General features: G+C 42.3%; 1 protein-coding gene across 1 annotated transcript in view; it reads right to left on the bottom strand.

Moving 5' to 3' along the window:
- Positions 1–3,664: 3,664 nt before the first annotated feature.
- Positions 3,665–26,411, bottom strand: part of dag1 (dystroglycan 1) — a 42,704-nt gene continuing 19,957 nt past the window's right edge. Inside the window, exons 2-4 of the mRNA XM_033966124.2 lie at positions 23,253–23,972; positions 7,419–7,880; positions 3,665–7,308 (exon numbers count right to left, since the gene is read on the bottom strand). Of these exons, the coding sequence (XP_033822015.1) occupies positions 5,482–7,308; positions 7,419–7,880; positions 23,253–23,648 (2,685 nt within the window). The 5' untranslated portion in view covers positions 23,649–23,972 and the 3' untranslated portion in view covers positions 3,665–5,481. The remainder of the gene's footprint in view (positions 7,309–7,418; positions 7,881–23,252; positions 23,973–26,411) is intronic.

Genomic DNA, 26,411 nt, shown 5'->3' with positions numbered 1-26,411 from the left:
AGAAAATCATTGTGGTGTTTTTTCACATTTTTAAGTCAGTAAAAATCATGCACAGTGCACTTTTAGCATGCTAGTTGTTTGCGCTGACCTTCAGAAGCTGTGAAGTGCTTAGAAAATTATTGTGGTGCTTGTTTTTCACATTTTTAAGTCAGAAAAATTTATGTACAGTGCACCTTTAGCATGCTAGTTGTTCGCTCTGGCCTTTTGGAAGTTTTGAAGTGCTTAGAAAATCATTATGGTACTTTTTTCCCCCATGTTTTTAAGCCAGTAAAGTCAATAAAATTCATGTACAGTGCACTTTTAGCATGCTAGTTATTGGTGTTGATCTTTGGAAGCTGTGAAGTGCTTTTAAAATCACTGTGGTACTTTTTTCACATTTTAAGTCAGTAAAAATCATGCGCAGTGCACCTTTAGCATGCTAGTTGTGCGCTCTGGCCTTTTAGAAGTTGTGAAGTACTTATAAAATCATTGTATTTATTTATTTATTTTTTTCCATGTTTTTAAGTCAGTAAAGTCAATACAATTCATGTACAGTGCACTTTTAGCATGCTAGTTGTTTGCGCTAGCCTTCAGAAGCTGTGAAGTGCTTAGAAAATAATTTTTTTTCACCTTTTTATGTCTGTGAAAATCATGTCCAGTGCCTTTTTCAGGATGAGTCAGGTCTCACACAAGCGTCAGACTTATTCATGTACCTCACACACCAACGCCATACGGTCCATCTGCTTCTGTTCACTGAGTAATGCGTCCCTCTGGTTTAAGTAACATCTTTGATATGTCTTACAAGTCAACGGTATATTTAAACCCCCCGGAGTGTAAATAATAACAAAGATATGAAGCACAAAAGTCTGAGCCGATGCATCTGGACGACAGGTCTATCGAGATACAGTCGTCTGTCGCTTTAATGCGGTTCACCTTTTGGGTCTCGCCGTTTCGTGGATTTTTTTTGGTCAAATTTCACATGCTTTCTTACAGCGTGTGAGCGTGCACTGTGTTCTGCATAAACGTTGGATCTCTGTGTGACTCTGAAGTGCTGTACGTTTGCGATTAGTTTTCTCCCCGACAAAACCCACAATGTCGATGAAACGTTCTGCACCGACAAAGACGCCTACGAAGGTTTGAACTTTGAGAGAGTTTAAACGAGAGAGAAATGTGAGAAAATGTTAACGCCTGTGTGAGAAAAGTGTATAAAGTGTGTGGTGAGGGGTTTTACAGACAAAAACAGAGAGAATAACTGTAAAAAAAAATAAAGCATAGCCCCACGATAAACGAGAGACCACTGTTCTGTCTTTTCAGGAGAATATTAACGTGACATATTATTGGAACAGAAGCAGTACATGATGTCTCTTGGATTTCTACTCTATATTTGGCGGATCGAGTTGTCCTCCAGCTATATTCACTTTGTTCAAATACAGATGATAAACAGGAAGCGCCGAACATCAAGAGCCCTTCCACATTTAGTCTCAGACGTTAAGATTTAACACTGCGCATAAAAGGCATCAAAGTCCTTCAGCTGCGATCGGTTTAAACCTTAAAACTCCGACGCCAACACCAGCAGAGAGGGACTCCGTTATGCTAACATGTGGTATAAAACCCCGCCAAGTCCCTGTGTAGTTGTTTTACCGTGACAACCTTTGATAAAAAGTTGATAACACATCCTAAACATATTAATCACTTCCCCACATTCTCCTACGCGAGCGACCTCAATCAATCGCTCATCCATCTCCGCCATCAGATCATCTCACCCCGGGGGGACGCATGCTATGGTCCCTCCTTATTTCTAAATTAAACTCCGTAATGAATTATTGCTGCTGTGTCATAATGGGAAACTGTTTACTTTTAATCAATATCCAGATAATTAGTGGAAATTATCTGTTTGCTGACTGTGTAATGAGAGATGAAGCTGCGCCGAATTATACAACATAACCTTTGAGCACACAAGGCTAAGAATAAACGGTTACGGAGAGATGTTTTGCAAAGGAGGGCGGTGGAAAAAGTGACAGCGGTTCGACTTATCAGGGCTGCGGAACTGTTGTGCGGAGGCGTGAAAGGGACGGTCACAACGGCGGGTAACAGCGAGATCTTACCTACTGCAGATTGAGTCTTTTCGGGGCAGATCTACAGTTTTGTTTGTGGTTCCTTTGCTCTTTGGTCTTGTCCATAGTGGAGTTTGGAGTCTGACTGTTTGAGGTTGTGGACAGGCGTCTTTTATTCTGATAACGAGTTCATTAATAAAGGTAACGAGTGGAGGACAGAGGAGCGTCTTAAAGAAGAAGTTACAGGTAGTGATGGGCAGATGAAGCTCCATGAAGCATCGTCCAATCGGTTCCCTCCAGCACAAAGCCTCTTGAAGCTTCATTTGCTCTTGTAGGACATTCATTGGACGCAAAAATATCACTTGGCATGAATTTGAAGTGTGTGGCATTTGGCAGAAAAGTAAAGAAGTTTGTAAAACATGTATATTGTAGTGATGGCAGTGTAATGTGTGTATATTTAATGGCAGAACGGAAAATGATTATCTGGAAATGATGAAAATGTAAATGATCCTTTACGGTGACGTGAGGGTTTGGACAATGATTGTGCTTTTGTAATGTTGAGGTATGGACTGTGATAATGATTTAGGGGAAAGATCATTGGTTCTTATTTAAAAAACAAATCTCCAAACTCTCCAAACTATCTCCAAACTCTCACTGACCCCATCTCTCCATCAAACCCACGTTTTGATTGGAGCCCGAGGGGTTTATATCCCTGTCAAAACTCGTGTCAAAATCCGAACCACTTCCTGAATCTTTTCCCGTCGTGCAGCCGGGCAGTGAGGCTTCGGACGTCATCATTTTCAGCTCCTCCCCTAAATGAAGCGAGCCTCGATACGCACGTAACGGAAACGCTCCCTCCCCTACTCGGCACACGCTTCCAAGCCTCGATACAGAACGTCAACACGAGAGACAAATCTTGCTCGTTTGTAGGTGACCAAATACTTATTTTACCGAGGAATTTACCAGTGAGTTCATTAAAAATCAGAAGACAATGTGATTTCCTGGATTCTCCTCATTCTGTCTCATGGTTTGAACTATAAATACGATGAAAATGACAAGCCTCTCATCTTTTTAAGTGGAAGAACCTGCAAAATCAGCTAAATTGGCCGACTGTACATCCCATTTCTTTGCATGTAAACAAATGTATTCTTAGACACACTTTGTACCATGTAACGTCGCTTTTTCGAGCAGCTTTCACCTCCATTTCTGCAAACTATATTTAGTGCATCCCCTTCTCTAAACCTGAGCTGAATGTTTACCTTCACTGGACTTATTCCCATCATTTCAGAGGTCGAGGTTGCACCGAAAAACATATGCTGCATTTTCCAGACACCTATATCATTTTAAGTTGTGCAGTGTCCCTTGAAACTGAAAAAAACAGTATAACGCACAATTTATGACCTTTAAAACACTGTCACTTGTTGACTACGATACTGTGATACTCAGCCAGAGCGTACAGCACCGTGTCTCCAAAGTACGGTCTTTTTTTACGTCTGCAGGAGGCTTGGAACGTGCCGGTTTTAACTTCATTATTTAAATAAACTTCCGCGTGAAACTGGATATATCTGCGTTAGTAAGAGTAGTGGCTGTAAACTAAAATTATCTTTATAAAACAGAAGAAATGCCGTCTATTTTCGTACCAGTTGGTTTTATTATGTCAATGCACACTTTAGAAGCAAAAAAAAAGCCTTGGCATCCTGCAAAAAACCAACATTTGAACAATACAAGTCATTCGCTCGAGCCCGCGTCCTCCAGTCGCCGAATGGACTGCATGTTACATATTATTGCAAAGGGTCACTTTTGTTAAAACTTATCAGCAAAAACAAAATAATGGAGCTAAAAATAAACTGTGTGGTTACATAAAATATGGGTCATTTCATTGTTGTATAGTGGAAGATACATTTTCATTTGCAAACACACGCAATAAAATAAAACAACTGAAATATGTGACCCAAAACAAAAAGGTGTACATAACTGAATCAAACTTCTACGCTAAGGGTATTCAAATCACAAAAGACTAATCATCTGTTGGTTTATTTTAATACTCAAACTATTTGAGGCTGTATCAAAAACTTTGTAAAAAATTAGGAGATTTATTGTTGATCATTTCCAGTGATTATGTAAGATGAGAGTTTAATAAAAGTCCTCCTCACCACCTGATCAGTAATTTTTGTTGCTTCGTTTTCCATCTGAGACATTGGCACAAAATAGAACTTGGGCAACTGGAGAGAAGAATTACCTCGATAAAATACAAAGTACAAAAATAAAATAATATCCCAAAATAAACTGTAGGGCTTTCATTTCCAAATATGTACATTTTTGGTGTTATTTTGCTACGGTTTGGATCTGTGCTGACCCGATTATTTAGTTTAGATTATTAAAATGCACGTCACTTTATCACACTGAAATACACGACTAATAAGTTAGTGAGATAATTTATTTATTTTAACCATATTTATATATTATTCCCAAGTGAATGGTGTTAGCTTACAGCCTTGAGGATCGCTCTGTCAAGGCTAAGAGTTAAATTCATGATCGGAAAAGCTCCTGCAGGTTATTTTAGTGAGGCAATCCTTTCCTTCAGGCTTTCCTCCCCTCGAAATGTAGATAATGCTACCTGAAGATCATCCATATACAGTGAACAGAAGACAAAATCATCAATAAAACAAACTAATTATTTATGTATTCGTTTCTAAAATCATCTTAGGCTACACCTTGTTACTCTCTTCAATACTAAACATCGTGAATAAAGACCAAAAGAGACAACAAGTGTTAAAAGGCAAACCATAATGAATCGGATAAAACACAAGCTCGTTCATTCACCCACGCGCAAGGCTCCCATTCTTTTGTCTTCTAGAGTTATTTGAGATCAGTGTGTAGCTTTTTTTTCTTTATTTTTAGCCAAACCCTCATCCCTCCTTTATAAAAAACATGACATATCGCCTGTAGTAGTCTGATGGCAGTTCACCGTTTTCTCAGATTAATCAAAAGCAAGACAAAAGAACAGTTGTTAGGCAAAATGATTCAGTTGAGAAAAAAAAAAAAAAAAAATAGAGATGTGAAATGCTATGATAAAATTATTGTATCCAAATCAGAAAAGTAATCAAATGCTGGGAAGGGAGAGCACACCTCCCCTTTGACCAAAACTGGCCTAGAATCGGAAATCCAACGTGACAAGCAGTTGTTTGTCTTAGGCCACAATAGAAGCCGGGCTACTACTAAAAACAGTAGTCCATCCCAGCTGTTTCAAGCAAACATCCCCTCGTCCGGCTGAAAATCCCCACCCAACTCCCTGACTCCAGACCCTATAGTTTTATATTTTTGTACTTTAGCACCTCTTGTCATTCCTCCAAGAAAATGTCCAGACAGACAACACCAGAAAGGAAACCGTCGCAGTTCTTCAGGCATCCGCTCCCTCCACCCTACAACGGGGAGGGATATACAAGTCTTAGGGGGGCACGTACGGGGGCGGGGATCTGTAGGGGGTCATGTTCTTGGGACGGGAGCCCTTTCCTTCCATGGGTGTAGAGAAGGGGGGAGGAGGCTGGTAGGGCGGTGCGTTGGGATCTTCGTCCCGCAAAGCCGTGTACTCCCCCAGCAGTTCTTGGTTTAGGGGAGTTGTCTCTGGGGTGGCCATGTTGGGGTATTCCGGGGGTGGGAGTGGGGGCTTTTCTTCTTGGAGAATCAGGGGCATACTCGAGGACGGAGGAGGTTTGGAATCGTCCAGTTCATCCGCAAAAATGATAGGCACACCTTTCTTGATGAAGGTGGCCTGGTCCTCGATCGTCAGCTTTCCCTTTCGTTTCTTCCTGTAGCAAATCATGGCAATAATCCCCGCAATGAGCAAGATGGCTGCCACCACCACTGCGGGGATGACCGTGTGCAAATACACATCATCCGTGCTTTGGCGGCCCGTTCCCAAAGCGGGGGTGACGGCCGGTGGCTCCGGTATATCGATCTCTCCGGGGGGAATAAAGGAATGTGTCCTGCAGCTGGCCCGGCCCTTCACTGTCACATCCAAAGGTCTGAACTCGGGCTCCATGGCGTAACGGAAGGTCTGGGACGGCCTCCCGTCTGCACTGGCCAGGGTCCGGCTCATGGTTATGAGCTGCTCCCTGGGACATGGGTGCTGCGGGAGGCTCGTGTTTGTCCATTCGACCACGATAGATCCTTTGCTGATGTTCCTGATGCTCACAGTACTGCTGTTGCGGTCTCCCAGGGCATACGCCAGCTTCTTCACCAGGAGGATTTTCTTATGAATGTCGTTAGTTATCGACTGTGGTTCACCATCAAATCGAGCAGTAAAGATGACGGGAGTTTTGTCATTTGTAGGCCAACGGTTTACACGTACTTCAAAAGCATCGATAGCATTAAGACCGCCCTTGTCTGTTGCCTGCATAAAGTACTCGTGTTTTCCGACATGTTTGACGTCCGGAATACCATAGAGAAGTTGGCTGGTCGTATTGAACTGAATCCAAGAACCTTCTCCAACAACCTCATTGTGATTCTGCCTCAGAGACAGGCGTAACTTGTCCGTTGTACCATCCTGATTATCAAAGAAAGTGTCTGAAGGAATCTTGACCTCAAAATAGGTACCGACCAGGGCATTTACCTGGTCTATCGGGTTACGCAGTTCAGGTTTCTCATTGAAAGGATCCGGGATGACGCCTGGTGATTGTGTGCTTATCGGCTTAGCAGTTGTAATCTTTGGTTCTTTTGGTACTGGGGTTGTTTTGGGCTTTTTTGGTTTTCCGGGTTTTTTAGTCTTGGGTGTAGTTGTGGTAGTAGCAGTGGGTTGCACCAAAGGAGGTCTGGTGAAAGATGGCTGGATAGATACAGAACTGGTGGTCTCCATAACCTTTGTTGGAGGAGGAAGTTCCTGCGTAGGCGTGTGGGCGATGGTGTCACGGAATCTGACGGTGGGTTTTCCAGGGAGAGGGACGGGGCCTCTGACGGGAGGGGCAGCACTTTCAGTTGGTCCGGCGATAGAAGGCGAGGAGAGAGTCGGGACAATCCTCACAGGGGGAGGCTCCACCGCTGACGTCGGGGGAAGAACAGCAAGAACAGGTGTCGGGGTGTTGTTTAATTGCCTCCTCACTCGTTTGGGGATATGCGGTTTCTTGTTGGCGATGTGCCAGCCGACGACAGGGTAGCCGAGTTTAGCCGACATCGTACCCTCTTTCGCGGGGCCCTGGACGCTGTCGATGTTTGGGACGCTGCTTTGGTCCAACGAGCAGCCTAGTTTCCACGATAACAGGGCTCCATTCTCCACAACCTGAAGAAAAACAAAACCACAGAATTTTAAGTTAAAAAGTAGACCGTCAAATGTGTTTTTTCACTGACTGACTTGCCAAAGATTAATCTCGCAATAGAACCATTACTGACCTTCTTGGCGTTTCCAGGACCTGCCATAAACGCAGTCATGTCAAACAGCCTGTTGTTGACGACCGGGAGCATCTTCATGTGCTCAAGTTCCACTCCTGAGAATTTCCTCATCTTATTCAGCAGCTCCACTCTCTCTGCTGAGCTCATTTTGGTCAAATCAGCGTCGAGAATGACGGTCAGGACTGTAACAGGATCCTCATTGTTACACGAGAACGGTTGGACTCCCTCCTGCCCGGAAGTTTGGCTGGATGCTACTTGGATTGACTCAATATCCATATGGTCCTCGGGATGTACCACGATGGAGAAGACCTCGGATGAAGAAGAGGACTGTTTGTCGTCTGCGATGGACACAGAGATGTAATGGACGCCTTTGTCCTCCTCCAGCGGCAAACCCTGAAGGATTCTGCTGTGGGCGTCCCAGTGCAACCACTCGGGGAGGGAGTCCTTACCCATCTCCGTGATCTACAACACAGAGAAAAAACACAGGATTATTATTTACGAAACGAGACAAAATTAGCAAAGTATTATCACATGTAAACTGGTCCCTAATATACATCACTGTCCTTCCTTAACTGGTGAGGCTGATACACACAAATGGATCAAATGTTTACACATAAATCCAAAATAAAGAACCAATATAAGCTGCTCCTCAGATTCTACCAGTTCATTTTGCGACTAATAAATCCTTGTTGATGAATTATGCAGAGGGCGTTTCTCACTAGACACATCATTAATGCTCCGAGCAGCACACGAGGCAGAGCTGAGGAACATAAACACTGACACTAAAGCACACAACACAAAAAACACAAGTGCTCAAGCGGTTTACAACAAATGGACAACACAAATGTAAAGACGAGATGGTGATTTAGTGTGTGGCGTCGAGGGATTCAAGAAAAACTCTGACATTTTAGTGCCATTTCAATCATTTCAGACTCTGTGGACTTCAGGGAGCGGCCTCCTGATGGTCAGAGTCAGGACTAAAGCGGGACTAAACCAGGACTAAACCAGGACTGAACCAAGACTGAACCAAGACTAAACCGGGACTGAACCAGGACTAAACCGGGACTGAACCGGGACTAAACCAGGACTAAACCAGGACTGAACCAGGACTGAACCAGGACTGAACCAGGGCTAAACCAGGGCTAAACCAGGGCTAAACCAGGGCTAAACCAGGGCTAAACCAGGACTAAACCAGGACTAAACCAGGACTAAACCAGGGCTAGACATGGGCTAGACATGGGCTAAACCAGGACTAAACCAGGACTAATCCAGGACTAAACCGGAGCTAAAGCAGAGCTAAACCAGGACTAAACCAGGACTGAACCAAGACTGAACCAAGACTGAACCAGGACTGAACCAGGACTAAACCAGGACTAAACCAGGGCTAAACCAGGGCTAAACCAGGACTAAACCAGGACTAAACCAGGACTAAACCAGGGCTAATCCAGGACTAAACCGGAGCTAAAGCAGAGCTAAAGCAGGACTAAAGCAGAGCTAAACCAGGACTAAACCAGGACTGAACCAAGACTGAACCAGGACTGAACCAGGACTAAACCAGGACTAAACCAGGGCTAAACCAGGGCTAAACCAGGACTAATCCAGGACTAAACCGGAGCTAAAGCAGAGCTAAAGCAGAGCTAAAGCAGAGCTAAACCAGGACTGAACCAGGACTGAACCAGGACTGAACCAGGAATAAACCAGGACTAAAACTGGGACTAAACCAGGACTAAACCAGGACTAAACGACCATCAAAAAAACAAAAAAACAAAAAAACAAAAAACAGTTACTTCTGAGTGAGATTCAGTCAGATTCACTCATCGATTAGAGACGAGTTCTGGAGATACACGGTTTTAGTGCTGCAGAAGTTCCAGCTCAACACAGAATATAATAATTCAAACTTTTATAACAATTAGACGTACAGTTTGGACTAGAAAACACGTCCAAATGTTATTTAACACTGTTCCCAAAAGCAGTGCACCAAAAAAGACATGAGATCTGAGCCGTGCAGAAGGTCAGGGATTCGGTAAGTGAAATAAATAATAAAAAAATAAAATACGACGCACATTACCCATGCTAATTCTGTACAGTGACAAACGGCTTTTCAGACAGAAGTGACACGTGACTTAAGAATAATTACGGTTCTTTAAGTCGCCCGGTTTTTCTGCCCCGTTATATAATACCTGTGTTAATTCTACACATTTTATTTCTCTTTATTCTTTCTTCTCATGTCACCTCAGCCCTCCTTCCCCACACGGAGCTTTAGTTCTTTTGCCACCGCTTTGAAATGTCATTATCAGAGTATGACGGGCCTTTCAACGTGCGGATAAAAAGCGCATTTCTGGTTTTAGCGCCGTCAGGGAGACATCTCACACTTTGCTCTGAATATTAATCCACGTTTGAAAATAATTACCGCATCATTTGCAATTAACTAAGAGCAAGTGAGAAGAAATTATCAAAAAAACATGCACCGCTGCCTCTTCTGGCATTTCGACAAAGTGGTGATTTCGTTCGATTTTGGCGTTTAATATGAGACAATGTGCAACTATAAAGTCAGGATTGCACACTCTTTGTCTGTACGTAATTATAATATCGATTTTTTTTGTGTTATGTGGCCTCCTGGTGCATTTTTCCTCTCACACACTGAATACTCCGCCTCTTGACGTGACAAATTAAATCACAGGAGGCACAATGAAAGGACACGTAGGTTGCCGGGCTGTAATCTCATCATAAATTATCTAATTGCCTGGTAAATTACCGAAGGGTATCTGAGGATGACTTAACGGGTGGGGACAGGGGTAGGTTGCGTCTTGTGTTAATGGTTTTTAATTTGTCTGAGTCCTCTGCCATGCCATTTCTTGTAACAGAATGAAAATAATAATCGTTTTACAAGTATTTGCGAACCACAGAGAGCAAAGAGGTAACGCTGAATTAGAAAAGCGAACATTCTCCATGGATTTTGCTTTGATTTAACGTCTAATTTTACAAAGAAACGTCATCAATATCTGGGAATATCTAAGTTCAAAACGGCTGGTGCTTGTGCGTTACTCGGAAATAAAGAACATTTCAAAATATTCATGTAACCGGTTCATACACGTGTAGTTTTGTTGGTGCTTGGCGTTTGTTTTTATGTGCAGCCTTGGTCCTCCAGACACTTCTTCTTCTGTGTTTTTGTTTCGTCTTCGTGTGTCCTTCGCCTAAATTCAGGGTTTGACCTCCGTCTTTTCACTTTACAAATCCAGTATTGGGGAAAAGTTGAGTATTCTATTATAATCCCAATATTAAAGCGTCCTTTCGTTGTTATTTTTGCTTTTATTTACACGTGTAATTATATTTTACTTGCGTTTTGTGTTCTGTCGTTTTCATTTATTCATGTAAACGAGTGCGGGGAGATGCTAACTTTGTCGTGTCATTGCGTTCTCTCGTGTCGCGTGGGCTGGATCGACAAATTGAAGAACATATTTACACAGTTTTATACTTTTGTGACCGTCTCTAAAAGTTCCCGCTGTGTCTCGTGGCTCCTTTGCGCTTCACAAAAACAACAACGCAAAAGTCCAGTGGTCACGTTCAGTCTTAATCTTGCATTTCTCCCAAAAGAACACAATAAAATACAATAAAAATCCCCCCGTGTCTTTGCGATCATCTCCATTCTACTATTGTATGACACATTTTTACACATCTACTGCCACTCTGCACAAAACTATAATTATAAAACGCAGCACACCGAACAATAAATCTTTCACTTTTCAGCTTTTTTGATTTCTTTCTGAAGCAAACTCATGTCCTGGTCGCCTCTGAACGAGACGAAAGTGACTTAAAAATCAAAGATGACTTGATTTTTTATGTAAGAAGCCGTGTAAAATAAATGCCAATACGACTCCTCTGCTGGAAAATGAGGTTTGACGTAAAGAACAACCCGAGAGGTCGATGCTAAAGCTGTCACAGTTTGCCCCTCCAACCAAAGACAGCTAATTAAAACACAAAGAAACGAAAATCTCATCAAAGTAAGAACTTGTTTGATCATCTTTTAACAGCGGCGCTCACATAACGGCAAAAGCGCCATGACTATCAGAGTCCTGAGCCGCCGTGATGGGCCCAAACCAGCGTGTTTTTATGAGCGACAGGCATGAAATATTATGTGACATTATCGCACATCACTGGCCTCATCCTTATTTTACTCTGCATCGCCGCTCTGCCGCCTCAGCTTTTCTGTACTTTAGAGTTACAGTCCCCGATAGAGGAGGAAGGGGATCTGCAATTTTAAGTTATGCAAGAAAAAAAATGCACTGGCACAGTCGACTTCAAGGGATTTCTGCAGATTGTGTTTAAAATTCGGATTGAGGAAAGACTCCACCAGCTGCATTTGTTTTATTCTGAACAAAATAGGTTCTTTTGCACAATTTTTAAGCATTTTCTATTAAAAAATGTGCTGAATGTTGGTGCAATTTCCGCACAAAACTCTAAGTTCTTCCAAAATGTCGCAAAAAGGTCATGAGAAATGGTCCCAAAAGGTTTATGGTTTGGTCAAATGAAGACAAAATCCTTCACTACAACTGGAACAAGGCAAGAAAAACCTTCTGAAATACTAAAATATGTTTCCTTTGTACAATTTCTAAGCAATTTCTATAAAAAAATGTGCTGAATTTTGGTCCAGTTTCCTCACAAAACTATAAGTTCTTCAAAAATTTGGCAAAAGGTCAAGAGAAATGGTCCTGGACAGTTTATGGTTTGGTCAAATTTAACAAAATCCTTCACTGCAACTGCAACAAAAAGTTATTAAGCTACTGTACGGCAACAAAAACCTTAAAAATTGTACAAAGGAAACATATTTTAGTATTTCAGAAGCATTTTCTATTACAAAATGTGCTGAATTTTGGTCCAGTTTCCTCACAAAACTATAAGTTCTTCCAAAATTTGGCAAAAGGTCAGTAAAAATGGCCCCAGACAACTTTTTGTTCCAGTTGTAGTGAAGGATTTTATTAAGCTACTGTACGACAAGACAAACCTTCTGAAATACTAAAACATGTTTCCTTTGTACAATTTCTAAGCATCTTCTATTAAAAAATGTGCTGAATTATGGTCCAGTTTTCTCATAAAACTAAAGATTCTTCAAAAATTTGGCGAAAAGGTCATGAAAAATGGTCCTGGACAGTTTATGGTTTGGTCAAATAAAGACAAAATCCTTCACTACAACTGGAACAAAAAGTTATCAAGCTACTGTACAGCAAGAAAAAACCTCTGAAATATTAAAATATGTTTCATTTGTACAATTTTTATGCATTTTATATTACAAAATGTGCTGAATTTTGGTCCAGTTTCCTCACAAAACTATAAGTTCTTCCAAAATTTGGCAAAAGGTCATAAGAAATTGTTCCAAAGGGTTTATGGTTTGGTCAAATAAAGACAAAATCCTTCACTACAACTGGAACAAGGCAAGAAAAACCTTCTGAAATACTAAAATATGTTTCCTTTGTACAATTTCTAAGCATTTTCTATTAAAAAATGTGCTGAATTTTGGTCCAGTTTCCTCACAAAACTATAAGTTCTTCAAAAATTTGGCAAAAGGTCAAGAGAAATGGTCCCGAAAGGTTTATGGTTTGGTCAAATTTAACAAAATCCTTCACTGCAACTGGAACAAAAAGTTATTAAGCTACTGTACGGCAACAAAAACCTTAAAAATTGTACAAAGGAAACATATTTTAGTATTTCAGAAGCATTTTCTATTACAAAAATGTGCGGAATTTTGGTCCAGTTTCCTCACAAAACTATAAGTTCTTCCAAAATTTGGCAAAAGGTCAGTAAAAATGGCCCCAGACAACTTTTTGTTCCAGTTGTAGTGAAGGATTTTATTAAACTACTGTACGACAAGACAAACCTTCTGAAATACTAAAATATGTTTCCTTTGTACAATTTCTAAGCATCTTCTATTAAAAAATGTGCTGAATTATGGTCCAGTTTTCTCATAAAACTAAAGATTCTTCAAAAATTTGGCGAAAAGGTCATGAAAAATGGTCCTGGACAGTTTATGGTTTGGTCAAATAAAGACAAAATCCTTCACTACAACTGGAACAAAAAGTTATTAAGCTACTGTACAGCAAGAAAAAACCTCTGAAATATTAAAATATGTTTCATTTGTACAATTTTTATGCATTTTATATTACAAAATGTGCTGAATTTTGGTCCAGTTTCCTCACAAAACTATAAGTTCTTCCAAAATTTGGCAAAAGGTCATAAGAAATTGTTCCAAAGGGTTTATGGTTTGGTCAAATAAAGACAAAATCCTTCACTACAACTGGAACAAGGCAAGAAAAACCTTCTGAAATACTAAAATATGTTTCCTTTGTTCAATTTCTAAGCATTTTCTATTAAAAAATGTGCCTAATTTTGGTCCAGTTTTCTCATAAAACTATAAGTTCTTCCAAAATTTGGCCAAAGGTCAAGAGAAATCACCCCGAAAGTTTTATGGTTGGGACAAATGAAGACAAAATCCTTCACTACAACTGGAACAAGGCAAGAAAAACCTTCTGAAAAACTAAAATATGTTTCATTTATTCTCTTGTAGAAAAGCCTGACATGAAATCAACTGTGGTTTATTCACAGCAACGCAACTTTTGACAGAACCCATCTATTTATCCTCACTTTCAAACACGCTCCCAGTGCATCCAACGCTTCTGACCTCGCACTTTTCAACCCGTTTTGAGTGCCTCCGTTTTACCCGCCGTGACACTTTGCACTGGCACTTGTTTCTTCCCCGGAGGCTTCGCGACGTAAAAGCCGTTTTTGCAGACGAAAAAAAACCACACGAGGCGAGGGGAAGCGAATATGTAGAAAAAAACACGAGTAGCGACAGAGACAAAGACGCAGAAGTGAACGCGCGAGATGAAAGAGAGGTCAAGCAAGAGGAACGGGCGCCAACCAAATCTCCAAACGCCAATATGATGAGGCGGAGAGAGTGTCTGCGGCCGTGGGAAGAAAGCCGATTATTGTAGCGGCGCGGGGGGACATGAAGAAAGGTGGCTATTGTTAACAGGGACCGGGCTGACAGCTCCACTGATAAGCCTCATATATTGGCAGACGACGGGATGAGGAGGACGAGATGGGGCATGCTGGGATATGGGCGAGCGGATAAGAAGCTTGATGTGGAGGAAGTGAAGATATATGGGCCGATGGGAGAGGGCAGCTGGGAGGGAGCGAGGAAGCGACGTAATGAGAAAAAATAGAACCGGGCTACGGCAGGAAGCAAGGAGATTTTTTTTTTTTTTTAGTGGAAGAACATGAGAGGGAGCGCGGGGGAATTGGCATCGTTGTAGTGGAAAAAAAAAGGAGCAACGGGCAGGATGGATGCCGCCGTTAGACGAGCGCACGAGCAGGGTGGGGGGCTTATGGGTGGCCAAGAGGCAGGCGGATGTTTACGAGGGGAAATCCATCTTACAGCCCATTTTCTACCGTTAAAAATTCATTTGCGGCACCGGGACCACAGCAGGCGCGTTCACTCTCTTAACAGTGCGATCTAGGAATGATAAAAATACTGTGCGAACGCGGAGTGACGCCAGCTCTGCAAATATCAACATATAAACCAAACACGACAAAGGGCGATTGTTTAAGTTGGCCCTCGTTTATATAAGCGCAACTTTTACTTTTATAGGCGTAAGCGAGCAACAAATCACGCTTTGTGCTTTAAAATGACGTACAAGTCCCGAATAACTAAGAGTAAGAACAGAAAAGCCAAAAGTGACAAAATGAAACAAAAACTGAACGCTCTAGGGATGGGAAAATACACAATATTATCATTGATCGTGATAAAAAGGGTAAAAGGATAATCGTCAACAAAGATGATCACCGTTATATCACCAGAATGTGCAGGAAAAAACAATTTATCCACAGGGGGGTTGACAAAAGGGCCCAGAATTGGAGCCTCTTCCTGTTAATTTGTCTTAAAGGGGGGGCCCGTGTGAGGTTTATCGCCCTGGGCCCCCAAATTTCAGGTGACGGCCCTGCTCATCTATAATATTTTCTGTTAAAATTGTGTTTTTTTTCACTGATAAAACTGTTTAAACATGGAACTTAGTCATTTTAGACTGTCAGCTTTAATAATTATCGTGACATAATCATTAATCGTAATTACTTTGGCCACGGTAATCGATATTGTGGACATGGGATGATACTGAAACGCAAAATTTAAATATCGTCCGACGTCTAAAACGCACAAACTCCACAGTAATCCCGATGTTTATTCCTGGATTTATAGGTCGCCCTGCAGGGACATTCTGAACAAACCCAGCGCAAAATGTTTAGAGGGAAAAACATTTTCATTCCTCTGACAAGAAATTTGAATCTTTATAAACCAATTATTGTACAAAATGTGTTTCCATAAAAAAGACGAACAATGATTTTCATCTTTTCATCAGCCATCGTCTCGGAAAATGGCGAGTGAAGAGTGAAGAATGCTGCACATTTCAATCAATTCTAAAGCTGAAGTCAATCGAGGAAAGTCATTGTCGATATTTCAAACAGAAGAAGCACGAAAGCAGAAATAGTAAAGGGTAAAAGTTCTTCTGTAGGTCGACTCTCTCTGTAAAACCGTCCCACTTTCTGTGTCATTAATCACATATGGAAAACATTTAAGTCTGTGGGATGGACACAAATATTTAAGAGTCCCTGATGTGGAAACTGATGAAACGAGCTGCACGTCCCCAGTTCATACAGAGGAGGTTCAGTTTTATTTGCCAAATGTTACCTCGGTGGATATTTTGTTGCTGCTGCTGCACAAATCCTCCCAAGATATATATTTTTGTGGTGAAATGACTACTGAGCAGCAAACAGAAGCTGGTCATTGTGTGCCTGCAGCAGTGTGGGTGAGAGCATGAATAAAAACATCAGTGTGTTTGAAAGGCAGAGATAGAGAGTAATTCTGGTCAGGGCTGCAGTATTAGTCAGAGCTAATGCTAAAAGTCTGCAGAAAACCAACCACATGCTCAGATACAGATGACACTCTGTACTCACAACTGTACTAAACCACGCTCCAATCAAAAACAAAACGTCCCAGCGTCGTATCGTGACATTATGCTCTGCTCGTCTTTACGTTTGACCTTCTAAACTACGCGATGCAGCTCTTCAAACGCTGGTAGCACTCAAAGAACGTCAAGATCTTTCATCAGTGGACTTCTGCAGACATTTAGCTTTTGTTTTTCAGAATTAGAACCAAAAAGAAGTGCAGTTTGTCCACGAGACGCAAATCCAACCCGGCCTCGTCGTCGTAACACCGCAAAGACTAAACTACACGACGCAGCACTTCAAACGCTGGTAGCACTCAAAGAACGTCAAGATCTTTCACCAGTGGAGTTTAGCTTTTGTTTTTCAGAATTAGAACCAAAAAAAGAAGTGCAGTTTGTCCACAAGATGCAAATCTAAATCTCCTCGTTGTCGTAACACTGTGCGTCCGCAAAGACTCTAAACTACACGACGCAGCACTGAAAGAACGTCAAGATCTTTCACCAGTGGACTTCTGCAGACATTTAGCTTTTGTTTTTCAGAATTAGAACCAAAAAAGAAGTGCAGTTTGTCCACGAAACGCAAATCTAAATCTGCTTGTCGTCGTAACACCGCAAAGACTCTAAACTACACAACGCAGCACTGAAAGAACGTCAAGATCTTTCACCAATGGACTTTAGCTTTTGTTTTTCAGAATTAGAACCAAAAAAAGAAGTGCACAGTTTGTCCACGAGACGCAAATCCAACCCGGCCTCGTCGTTGTAACACGGCGCGTCCGCAAAGACTCATTAGACGCCCGATGAACAGCAGGGATGAGCCCCATTTGTCGCTAGGTCAGCAATTACACCATCTTTTCTTTCTTTGATGCCACGTGAATAAAACATGAAGAATCATTATTGAGCTAACTAGCGCTAGCTGCAAACCATTAGCTGCTGGGACACGTCTGTGGGGTAATGGGAGCCTTGATGTCTGAATGAAGAGACGGGGAACGGTGGGAAAAGTTCAGCAGTAAAATAATGAAATAAAATCCAAACACAGCTTAAAATTGTTGGTTAGATCAATAGTTTTGTTAAGTGACTGCTCCTGTGCTATTGTGTTAGAATTTAAGGCAAAAAAATGAAAAAATATTGGTGCAAAATTCAAAATTCATAGTGCAAAAAATACAAATCATGATTATTTTCTTTGAATTATTCCTTTTTCTTGTCCTTCCTTGAAAATATAGGGTAAAAATATAAAAATATAAAGTGCATACATTAATAAACTGATATTTTCTTACTGAACACATGAAACTAGACCCACATTTCACAAACTAATAGGCCGCGGCGTAATTACCGAGTGCTACTGCTCTGCATCTAAATATAATCTGCTAATATAACATTCTCAAACCAAATACGGCTTGGCTCATAAAGACGGGAAAACCAATGAAAGCCGTTTGCTCCCGGGCACTTCCTCGTTGGGAGACGACCAAGCATCCAGAACAGAGCCCGGTCCAAAATCTGAAGTTGCCTGGATACACGACGACAAACTGCTAACACCATCTTTTTTATACAATCTTAAAAGTGCGGAAGAGCTTAAAAGACCGAAGCGAAACAAACTCAACATTATACTATGTAATCCCAACTGAAGAACCCGGTGAAACGTTAGATAAACAACCCGGAAAACAGGAAAAAGAACAATTTGTGGGTAAATTTGAAGGGGCATATAATTCAGGAGATGTAAATCAAACGTCTTGCCTGTTGTATGTTTAATTACATAGCAACACAGCCACTACCACACACTGCTGCTGTAAACCGACCCTGTACGAGAGCTCCCTGCCTGGGTTTGGGTGACTCATATGTTCTGCAGTGTGTTTTTATCTTCACATGGCCTCCTCCCTTTTTTTCTTCCTTAATACCACTTTTCCACTCCCGTCCTGCCAAGCGAGCAGTGCCAGAGCCGCACGGGCCGGAGAAGCGATCCCGGACGACGTAAAAAAAAGCGAACATGCTTCTGTCGACAGCGGCGTTACACTACGGGACTCTTAAGTAGAATTATTAATTGTTAAAATAAAAGAGCGTTTGTGTCGTAAGGTAATGGGGGCGATGGAGAGTGAATGACAGTGACAGAACGGCGAGTGCTTTTGGCGAATTGTAACAAGATTCTTGAAATACAGTGAAAGAGAGGGAGATGGCAGGAGCAGGAAATTGAAGAGGAGGAGGAGGAGGAGGAGGAGGAGAGGGAAAGTAATGAACTGAGAGGAAAAGAACAAACAGAAAAAAGGAGGAGAAGAAAAGTAAGTCCCCCCCTTCGCTAAAAATGGGCTCAAGGGGAAGGGCCATTTACAAGAGCGAGCTTCTGTCTCCATTCATCAAAAGACGAGCGATCCAAACTGCGACGTGTCCCGACCATCTCTCAGCTCGGACCCAAAAAAGACTTAAACGTGCGCCGTACGTAAACAATATTTATGTTTTAGACTTTTCATCCTTCGCAGCGGGAGTCGACTCTCTCCCAATATTGTTATCACGAGGTTTGCTTTGGGGGCAGACCAAAAAAAAACAAAAAAACGCTGAGCAAAGGAATGCTAATGAGAAGCAATTACAAAGCCGTTTGAAAATACCATTTCGTTTTTTAAAAATCCACAACGGAAAATAACATATGCTTCCAGGCACAACACACATCGACAACAAAGAGAAGCAACAAAAGAGAGAAGAATTTCAGCTCCGGTCTGTTTCAGCAACGGAACATGTGGAAAAAGAAATGGACAAGGAAAAGCCGCAGTGCGTGCCAGCCGGTCCATCAGCCGATCAGCTAATTATGCTGGTAATTGTGGTAATGAGGCTATTGAGAGCGCTCATCTGTTGGCCAGGAAAGCCCATTCTTGCCGCCACTTTCATTAATAACAGTATAGACCGTACAAGTCGCGTAGGGCGTCGGCGTCCCGGCAGCACCTGCATACAGATGATGCCTCTGCCGCAAAAGGTCCTGCCATTTCACCTGCGGCGCCTCTACTAAATTACCCCTGTAAGGACGGGCTTCCTGCTCCACAGACGACTGGTGTAGAAAACGCCAGAGCTGCACATTTTACAATCGAGTTTAGCTGCAAAAAAAAAACAAAAAAAAACAAAAAATTGCACAAAAAAACATAATCACACTCAAATAATTTAACATTAAACGGGGCTGCAGCTGATTGTTTTTTATTAATTTTTTCATGTAATAAAGCAAAATGTGATTTGCTCCAGTCACATATATTGCAGTAGTATCGTATCGTTCAGTCTGGATCTAATTATAAAGGTTTTTTATCGTCCGTGAACCAGGAAGTAACGCCGGTGTGCGTGCTAATTGTTGTTAGCATTACTGTGATGGCAAAATTCCACACTGGCCTCTGAGAAAAGTGTTTAAAAACTCGATTCAGTTGATAATTAGAACGTGAGGAATGAATCAAGAAAGTAAAAAAGGTACAACTTTGGTCTTGCCAAACGTGAAACGACCAAGATTATTTCAGATCAGAACGGTCAAAATCCAGTACAAGGCTATTGATTAAAGACGTGGTTGTGCAAAAACTTAAAGTACAAAGGGCTAATAATGTCAAATATTATCCTCCTTACGTAAATTAATGTTGATATTATATAGTTATCAACAAAAGTAAAGATTAACTGGTGAAATTTGCAACGCTGATGATGGGGATTTTGGATTTTTTTACCAACATACAGCTCAAAATGTCCAACTATCAACTGTATCCCGGGGAAATAACACACCCCCTCTTGTTTCTAAACCATCAGCATGTGTGTTAAACTATATTAACCGTATAAAACAACAAATAAACTAATAAATAGATGTAAATCCGCTGGTGCTGCTCCATTGCTAACCCACCGTTTGTGTTTGACTTCACACACTTCCTGCAAGACTTACTGCAGTTACAAGAACCATATTAGGTGTGTAAAAATCTGTCCTCTGAGGTCAATGTCCTGCACCTAGAAGCGAATCCTGCGTGCGTGAAGTGAATGAATAAACGCCGCCGCTCGCACTGATGGGCCCTGGTGCGCCGCTCTGCAAAAAGGTGAATGGGCAGTCAGGGCTGTCACCGCGCTGGGAGACCTCTGGCAGATTTTCATAAGAAAGGGCTATTAGTATGAGTGCAACGGCAAGCACAAAAAATTGATTTGGCCTTTCGCTCCGCAACCTTGAGCACCGCCAACCTTCGAAATACCTAAAGGGGGACTGACATCTGAAGAGACGAGGAGAGGAGGAGCGGAGCGCGTGACGGAGGACGGTTGAAATTCAATACACACCGTATACAAGGCAGCGGGAAGAAGCAGCGGGATTAAAAAGGTACGGCAAGACGTGAACGAGCGCGCGAGGGATGGGGCGGTGTGCGATGATGTTGTTAATCGTGGTAAAAAAAGGTCCAGAACTAATCGTTTAATCGTGGCGTTTTTTAATAATCGTGATCATAATCGACTTTACGGCTCCAGACTGACTCATGTTTCAGTTTCAATGCGATGTTTAGATGTTAGTTCTGGTGTTTGTCCACAAGGGGGCGCTCTGTCATAGCAGTGAAACTCATTAGCTTCTGTGCGTGTGGCTCGTGGGCAGTGGATCTGGATCCGGATGACTCCACACATTTATATCCTCCACTCAAGAAGGTGAAGTCTGATGTGTGGAATTATTATGGATTTGAAAAACAAGAGCAACAAGACGAGCCACCGATCTGCAGAGTCTGAAGGAGAAAAGATACGGCTCAGAGGAGAAACACGAGCGACTCGCACGAGCGACTCGCACGAGCGACTCGCACGAGCGACTCGCACGAGCGACTCGCACGAGCGACTCGCACGAGCGACTCGCACGAGCGACTCGCACGAGCGACTCGCACGAGCGACTCGCACGAGCGACTCGCACGAGCGACTCGCACGAGCGACTCGCACGAGCGACTCGCACGAGCGACTTACAGAGGCACATTTACAACACAAACATCCTGCATCATTTAACAAACTTGAGCTAAAAATCTCCATCGTAAGTAACAAATATAGTTTGTGTTAGTCTGGATTTGTGTGAATAATGTCACGTGTTTGTGTCGACTTTGCTATCGCTAGGTTAGCATTAGCTGAACAGCATTTTGCACAGACGATTGCACATCTTGCTAACAGCGACACATGGTTTTACAACAATCGTGAATTAATCTGAACACATAACCTCCGAGAACCTGGACAACACATAAGAGGACATTATACTGCCTTAGTTTAATAAATATTGTGATTATTTGTCAGAAAAAACCTGAATCAAAAGTTTAACATCGTCCATCCCTAAAACTCTCTTGAAGTTGTGTATTTAACAGATGAAGATGAAGGCCCCTGTATAAAGACAGACGGCTCCAGATGCTGCTTCACCTATAACTCACCTTTTATTTCAAACATTCTTGATAAATATTCAGTCTCGCCGCTTTATTCTTGCCTGTTTTGGTTTAGAAATCCACCGACTGCCCCCGTTTCTGAGATGTGGCTTCTGTTCTGTCATTTCGTGTTGATTTTGGGCCCCGAGCGCACAGTGTGACAAATGTAATCAGGTGAACGATAATGGAAAGAGTGATAATAAAACAGGAACGACGATTTAAAACTCAACCTTGAGCCTTTTTTTGAAAATCCCATACAGGTATTTTACATTTCCACAGACTAAAGTGGATCAAACATGAGCAGAAAACTTGCTCTGGTTGTAAAACGATACAGAAAAAGTCAGAAACATTTGGTCAGGATTAGACTTGATAAAAAATCCAGCTTTTCTAAAACACAATTTCAAAACTAGCTCCAAAACATAACTTTTCATTACAAGTTTTGAGCAGGAGGTTAGGGGGTTAGGAGGTCGTCATAAAAGCAGCAAGTTAACAAAAGAATAGCGAAAAGAAAAGGTGAACAATGGGTGAAAAATGGGACAGACGAAATGGAAATGGAAAAGAAGTTATCTGGGAAAAACTTGGGATGTGCCGCAGCTGAAAAAAACAGCAGTAAACAATAAGTACATCCATAAACTACCAGTGAAAATGGTTTGTTTAGTCGCACACGCTGGAAACTGACAATTATCCTTCAGAAAACACAAGCGCGTTCAAAACCTGGAGCGAAACTACAACTGCACGTGATCAGTTCTTACTAAACGTAGCGAAAGGAGTTTAAATTTCTGGTCTTTTCTTTTAAAAAAACGAGGATAAGATTGATTTGATCTGATGGGATTTGACTTGGGCGGAGAAACCGAACAAGGGATGAAGAGAAAATGGCAGAAACTATGATTGAGGGACGATGGAGACACTGCGAAAGCCAAAAGTGCGATATAGTTTTATGAAAGACGGGATGTAGGAGTAGAAAATGATGGTGCACCTTGGAGGAGGGCGAGCCGGGGAGAAAAAAAAACGTGGGCAGCTCGACAAAAAGGGGATGAAGAGGAATTATTTTTTGCATGTAAAGAGGGAAGGAGAAGAATCAGGCCAGACAGTAAAAGATAAATGGAATTAAGGAAAGTGGGCAGAGGTATGAATAGGCAGGATTAGGCTAACAAAAGAGCAAGCGAAGAACGCACAGGCTAATGAGGAAGAAGTGGAAACGGGCAAGTAATGGCCAGGAAGATTCCACTACAGTGTCCCAATTAACATACAAAACTCCATGTGTTCTACAAAATGGGCCCTTTGAGGCAATTAAAAAAGGGCATTTTGGGCGTATTGCTGTGTAGAATTTAATGCACTTGTATTTCCAGTTTTTAAATACTCAGGGTGCGCCTTACTTTTCCCTCATTCCTTTTTAACTCTTTTATGCTTAAACGTTGTCCGTGTCCATCCCAAAAAAACCAACAACTACACGCTTCCGTTTTAGTAAAATGTTAACCCACCTTGACGATATCCCCGAGGTAGACGCCCTCCATCTTATTGGGCACTTTCATTCTGAAGATCCGCCCCACGACCGCCGAGGAGTCCGGGAAGGCCGTGGCCGCAGCTCCGCTCTGCTGGGCCGCGGCAGGTTCCAGTGTCCTGACGTCTTCTGTTACTTCCTGGAAACCCCGTAGGAGCGAGGAGTGCATGGACGCCTCCAGCTCCAGGCCCAGTCTGCCCTGCTCTCCACCGGCGTCTATTATCACCATGTCATCCATCTGCACATCTGCCACCGCCGGGGTTAACCATCCCGTCACAGCCAGCAGAAAGCCCAACATCAAAGCTCTAGTCCTGGGTAGTGTCATGCTAAGGCCGCTCTTTGCCCACAGCCATTCAATACTTGCTTTATTGCGCATTCTTCTCCTTTTGTTAGCCCGTCACTAACAAATAAAAAAGTGGATGTCCACGTTGTGGGGGTGTTGAGAGGGTGCATGCACCCAAGGGAGGTAAAACAACACCCTCCTTTCAGTCCCCCCGCTCTTCCTTCTCCACCCCTTCTTCAGTTGAAAGGCTCTCCTGGTTTCTTGCCTGGCGCCGGGTTAGAATTGTTCCGCCTGCTCCTGTCCCACCTTCTCCTCCTCTTTTGTCCCTCGTTGGCTTTATACAGACTATTCCGTTTGGTCTTTTGTGCTCCACCCTCAGAGGCTTAGGGTTCCCATTGTGCCGTGCACCTCGCAGATCTGGAAAAAGAGAGAAAATACAGAGGGCATAGTTAGAATTATCTGAATATAAAAGTGGAAATAAAGGCAACAAAAGTCTGACCTGAAAAAGTCAATTGGAAAACCTGCTTAAACTGATTTGCCCAAATAAACGTCATTGTCAGATGCTCTTTGACCAGTGTTTTTCCCACGTCAATTTGAAATTGCTCATTGGTAAGCAAGTCCCCGACTTCATGCCACATAATGAAAACCAGAGGGAGAAGAGCGTGAGTGCGATTTAGTGACAGGATAGTGAAAAGACGGACTAAGATGGACGAGCGTAGGACGAAAGTGAAGGTGATATACGGTGGGACCTTGGATTAGCCAACAATGTCTAACCAGTGAAAGACTCCCTGGAAGCCATAATGAATGCATGCCTTTCCTTTGTGCGCGGGGTCAAACTGAGGGTGTGTAGGTGTGTGTGTAGATGTGTGTGTAGATGTGTGTGTTTGGGGGGTCACCGTTGGAACAGGACGGGGCAGGAGGCTACAGTCCAGAGCAGTGAGAGCTGAGGGTTGGACTTCGGGGTTTGTTATTCATACAGCTCTTTCATGAAAGAATGGATCCCCTTTTCGTGCAAGTGTGCGCACGTCACAAATGATTTCCCTTGAGGATTTAGCCGGAGACAATGAGATGGACAGAGAACATCAAAAAGGGCGAGAGAGAAAAGACGGAAGAAACACTCCATTTCGCCTGGCAGCAGAAAATAAAGTCACTGCAAGAATTCACAACATGAAAAGGGCTGGAGTGCCAAATTTTCAACTTTTACACCATTTTGCTGCACATGTTTATGCTAATTACGCAGACAAACACTGAATATAGTTTATAAGTTATCATTTCAGTCTGTGTTTGTACAAAATGCAACGTACTGTAACCATAATTTGTGTTTGCGTTTTGTTTTTATCCATTTTTATCCAACTTTACCCCGCTCAAACTTTCTGTCGATGTAATTTTAAGGCAAACAAAACGCCTAGATTACAGTGTGACTTTACAGCTTTGGAGATTGATAGTTGGATCTTTTTTTTCTCCTCACACTATTTGGAGTTACACCATGGAGTCCAAGAGATGCTGCCAGGGATAAGATTTATCCTTTTCATGTTGACTACCTTCAGCTGCAGCGCCGAGGGCAACATCTCTCCCAATTCACTTCCCCCTTATGGATATTTTTTGCCGTTCGCTGCACCTGTTTTTGAGTCAGGTTTGAGCTCACTTCTACCTCGTCCATAAACTCTGAGATACGGCTAATGTTTTGGTTTTTTGAGCGAATCTCTGGGCTACTTTTCCCCCCGCTGTCGGTCACATCAAAACCAGAGCGCGTCCTTTCGTGGAGTGACAGTAGGTGCGGTGATACTGAAGGAGTTTTGATACGAGACGACGCACTGAAGCGTTTTTTGCCGCGATGGGAGGGGGGGAAAAAGCAACGAAAACAAGACAATCTAAACACGCAGTCGGGTTTATAAAAATACAACTCGGGCCTCTGCGTGAGATTGGGAACTTGGATCTAGAACGGTAACGTCTCAAAACGGGTTGAGGCTGTTTTTTGACGCAGAAGGAGAACTGAAGGACGTTTGGCGGAAAAGGAAAACTGATAAAATACATCAAACTGTCCTCATAAAACTACTGGCTGCTGTCTATCCGAGTGACATCGTAAAGCGTTTATTCCGCATCGCCCCAAAGCAAAGCACCTCACCGCAGCGATATCGTTCTGCGTCCAGGCGGAGTGACCATTTTGTGTCGAGGATTGTACGCCGGTTGCGTCACTTGAAACATGGAAACTGCGGTGACACCTTTGTTTCTGAGCAGACACTGTACAATGCCCCAAGTGACTCGCTCGGTCAAAGCTTTTCAGGATCTTTTACTGCCGAGACGCTGTGATGGGGCCTTATGGGAATTCACCGCTTGACAATTTCCCACAAACTGAATGCACTTGGTTTTTGTGGGACAGAAGGGGGAGGATTTAAAATGCCACGAAAATAAGCTGCGAGTTTAGAAGTTTGCAGTTTAGGCCAAAGGTCGACAACACGTGACTTGGGAAAATAGTAATATTATTTAATTTAAGTGCATTTTATTTGCGTTATTTCGTTTTTTTTTATTGTCGTTCTAAACTGGAATATTATATGATCTTGAAATGTTAAAAAACAATTATATTTGATTATTTTTAATTGTTTAAAATAACCGTCACACGCTCAGAAGCTGGTGAACTCGCCAAAACGACGTGCATTTATGACATAAGGACGACACTCACGCCATTTTGTTTGCTGCACGGATAATTTAAGTTTAGCTTCTTAATTTGTTTGAAACAGACCTTCAACTTGGCATATTTTTTTTTTATTTTTAGGATTTTTTTTAGAAGTTCAGACTGTTCAAAATGTGTTCAAATCACTAAATAAAATGTATTTTTTTCTGCAGCACATACAGCGT

The sequence above is a fragment of the Periophthalmus magnuspinnatus genome, chromosome 5 (assembly GCF_009829125.3).
Source record: "Periophthalmus magnuspinnatus isolate fPerMag1 chromosome 5, fPerMag1.2.pri, whole genome shotgun sequence".
Lineage (NCBI taxonomy): Eukaryota > Metazoa > Chordata > Actinopteri > Gobiiformes > Gobiidae > Periophthalmus > Periophthalmus magnuspinnatus.
This window is presented reverse-complemented; position numbering and strand designations above follow the sequence as displayed.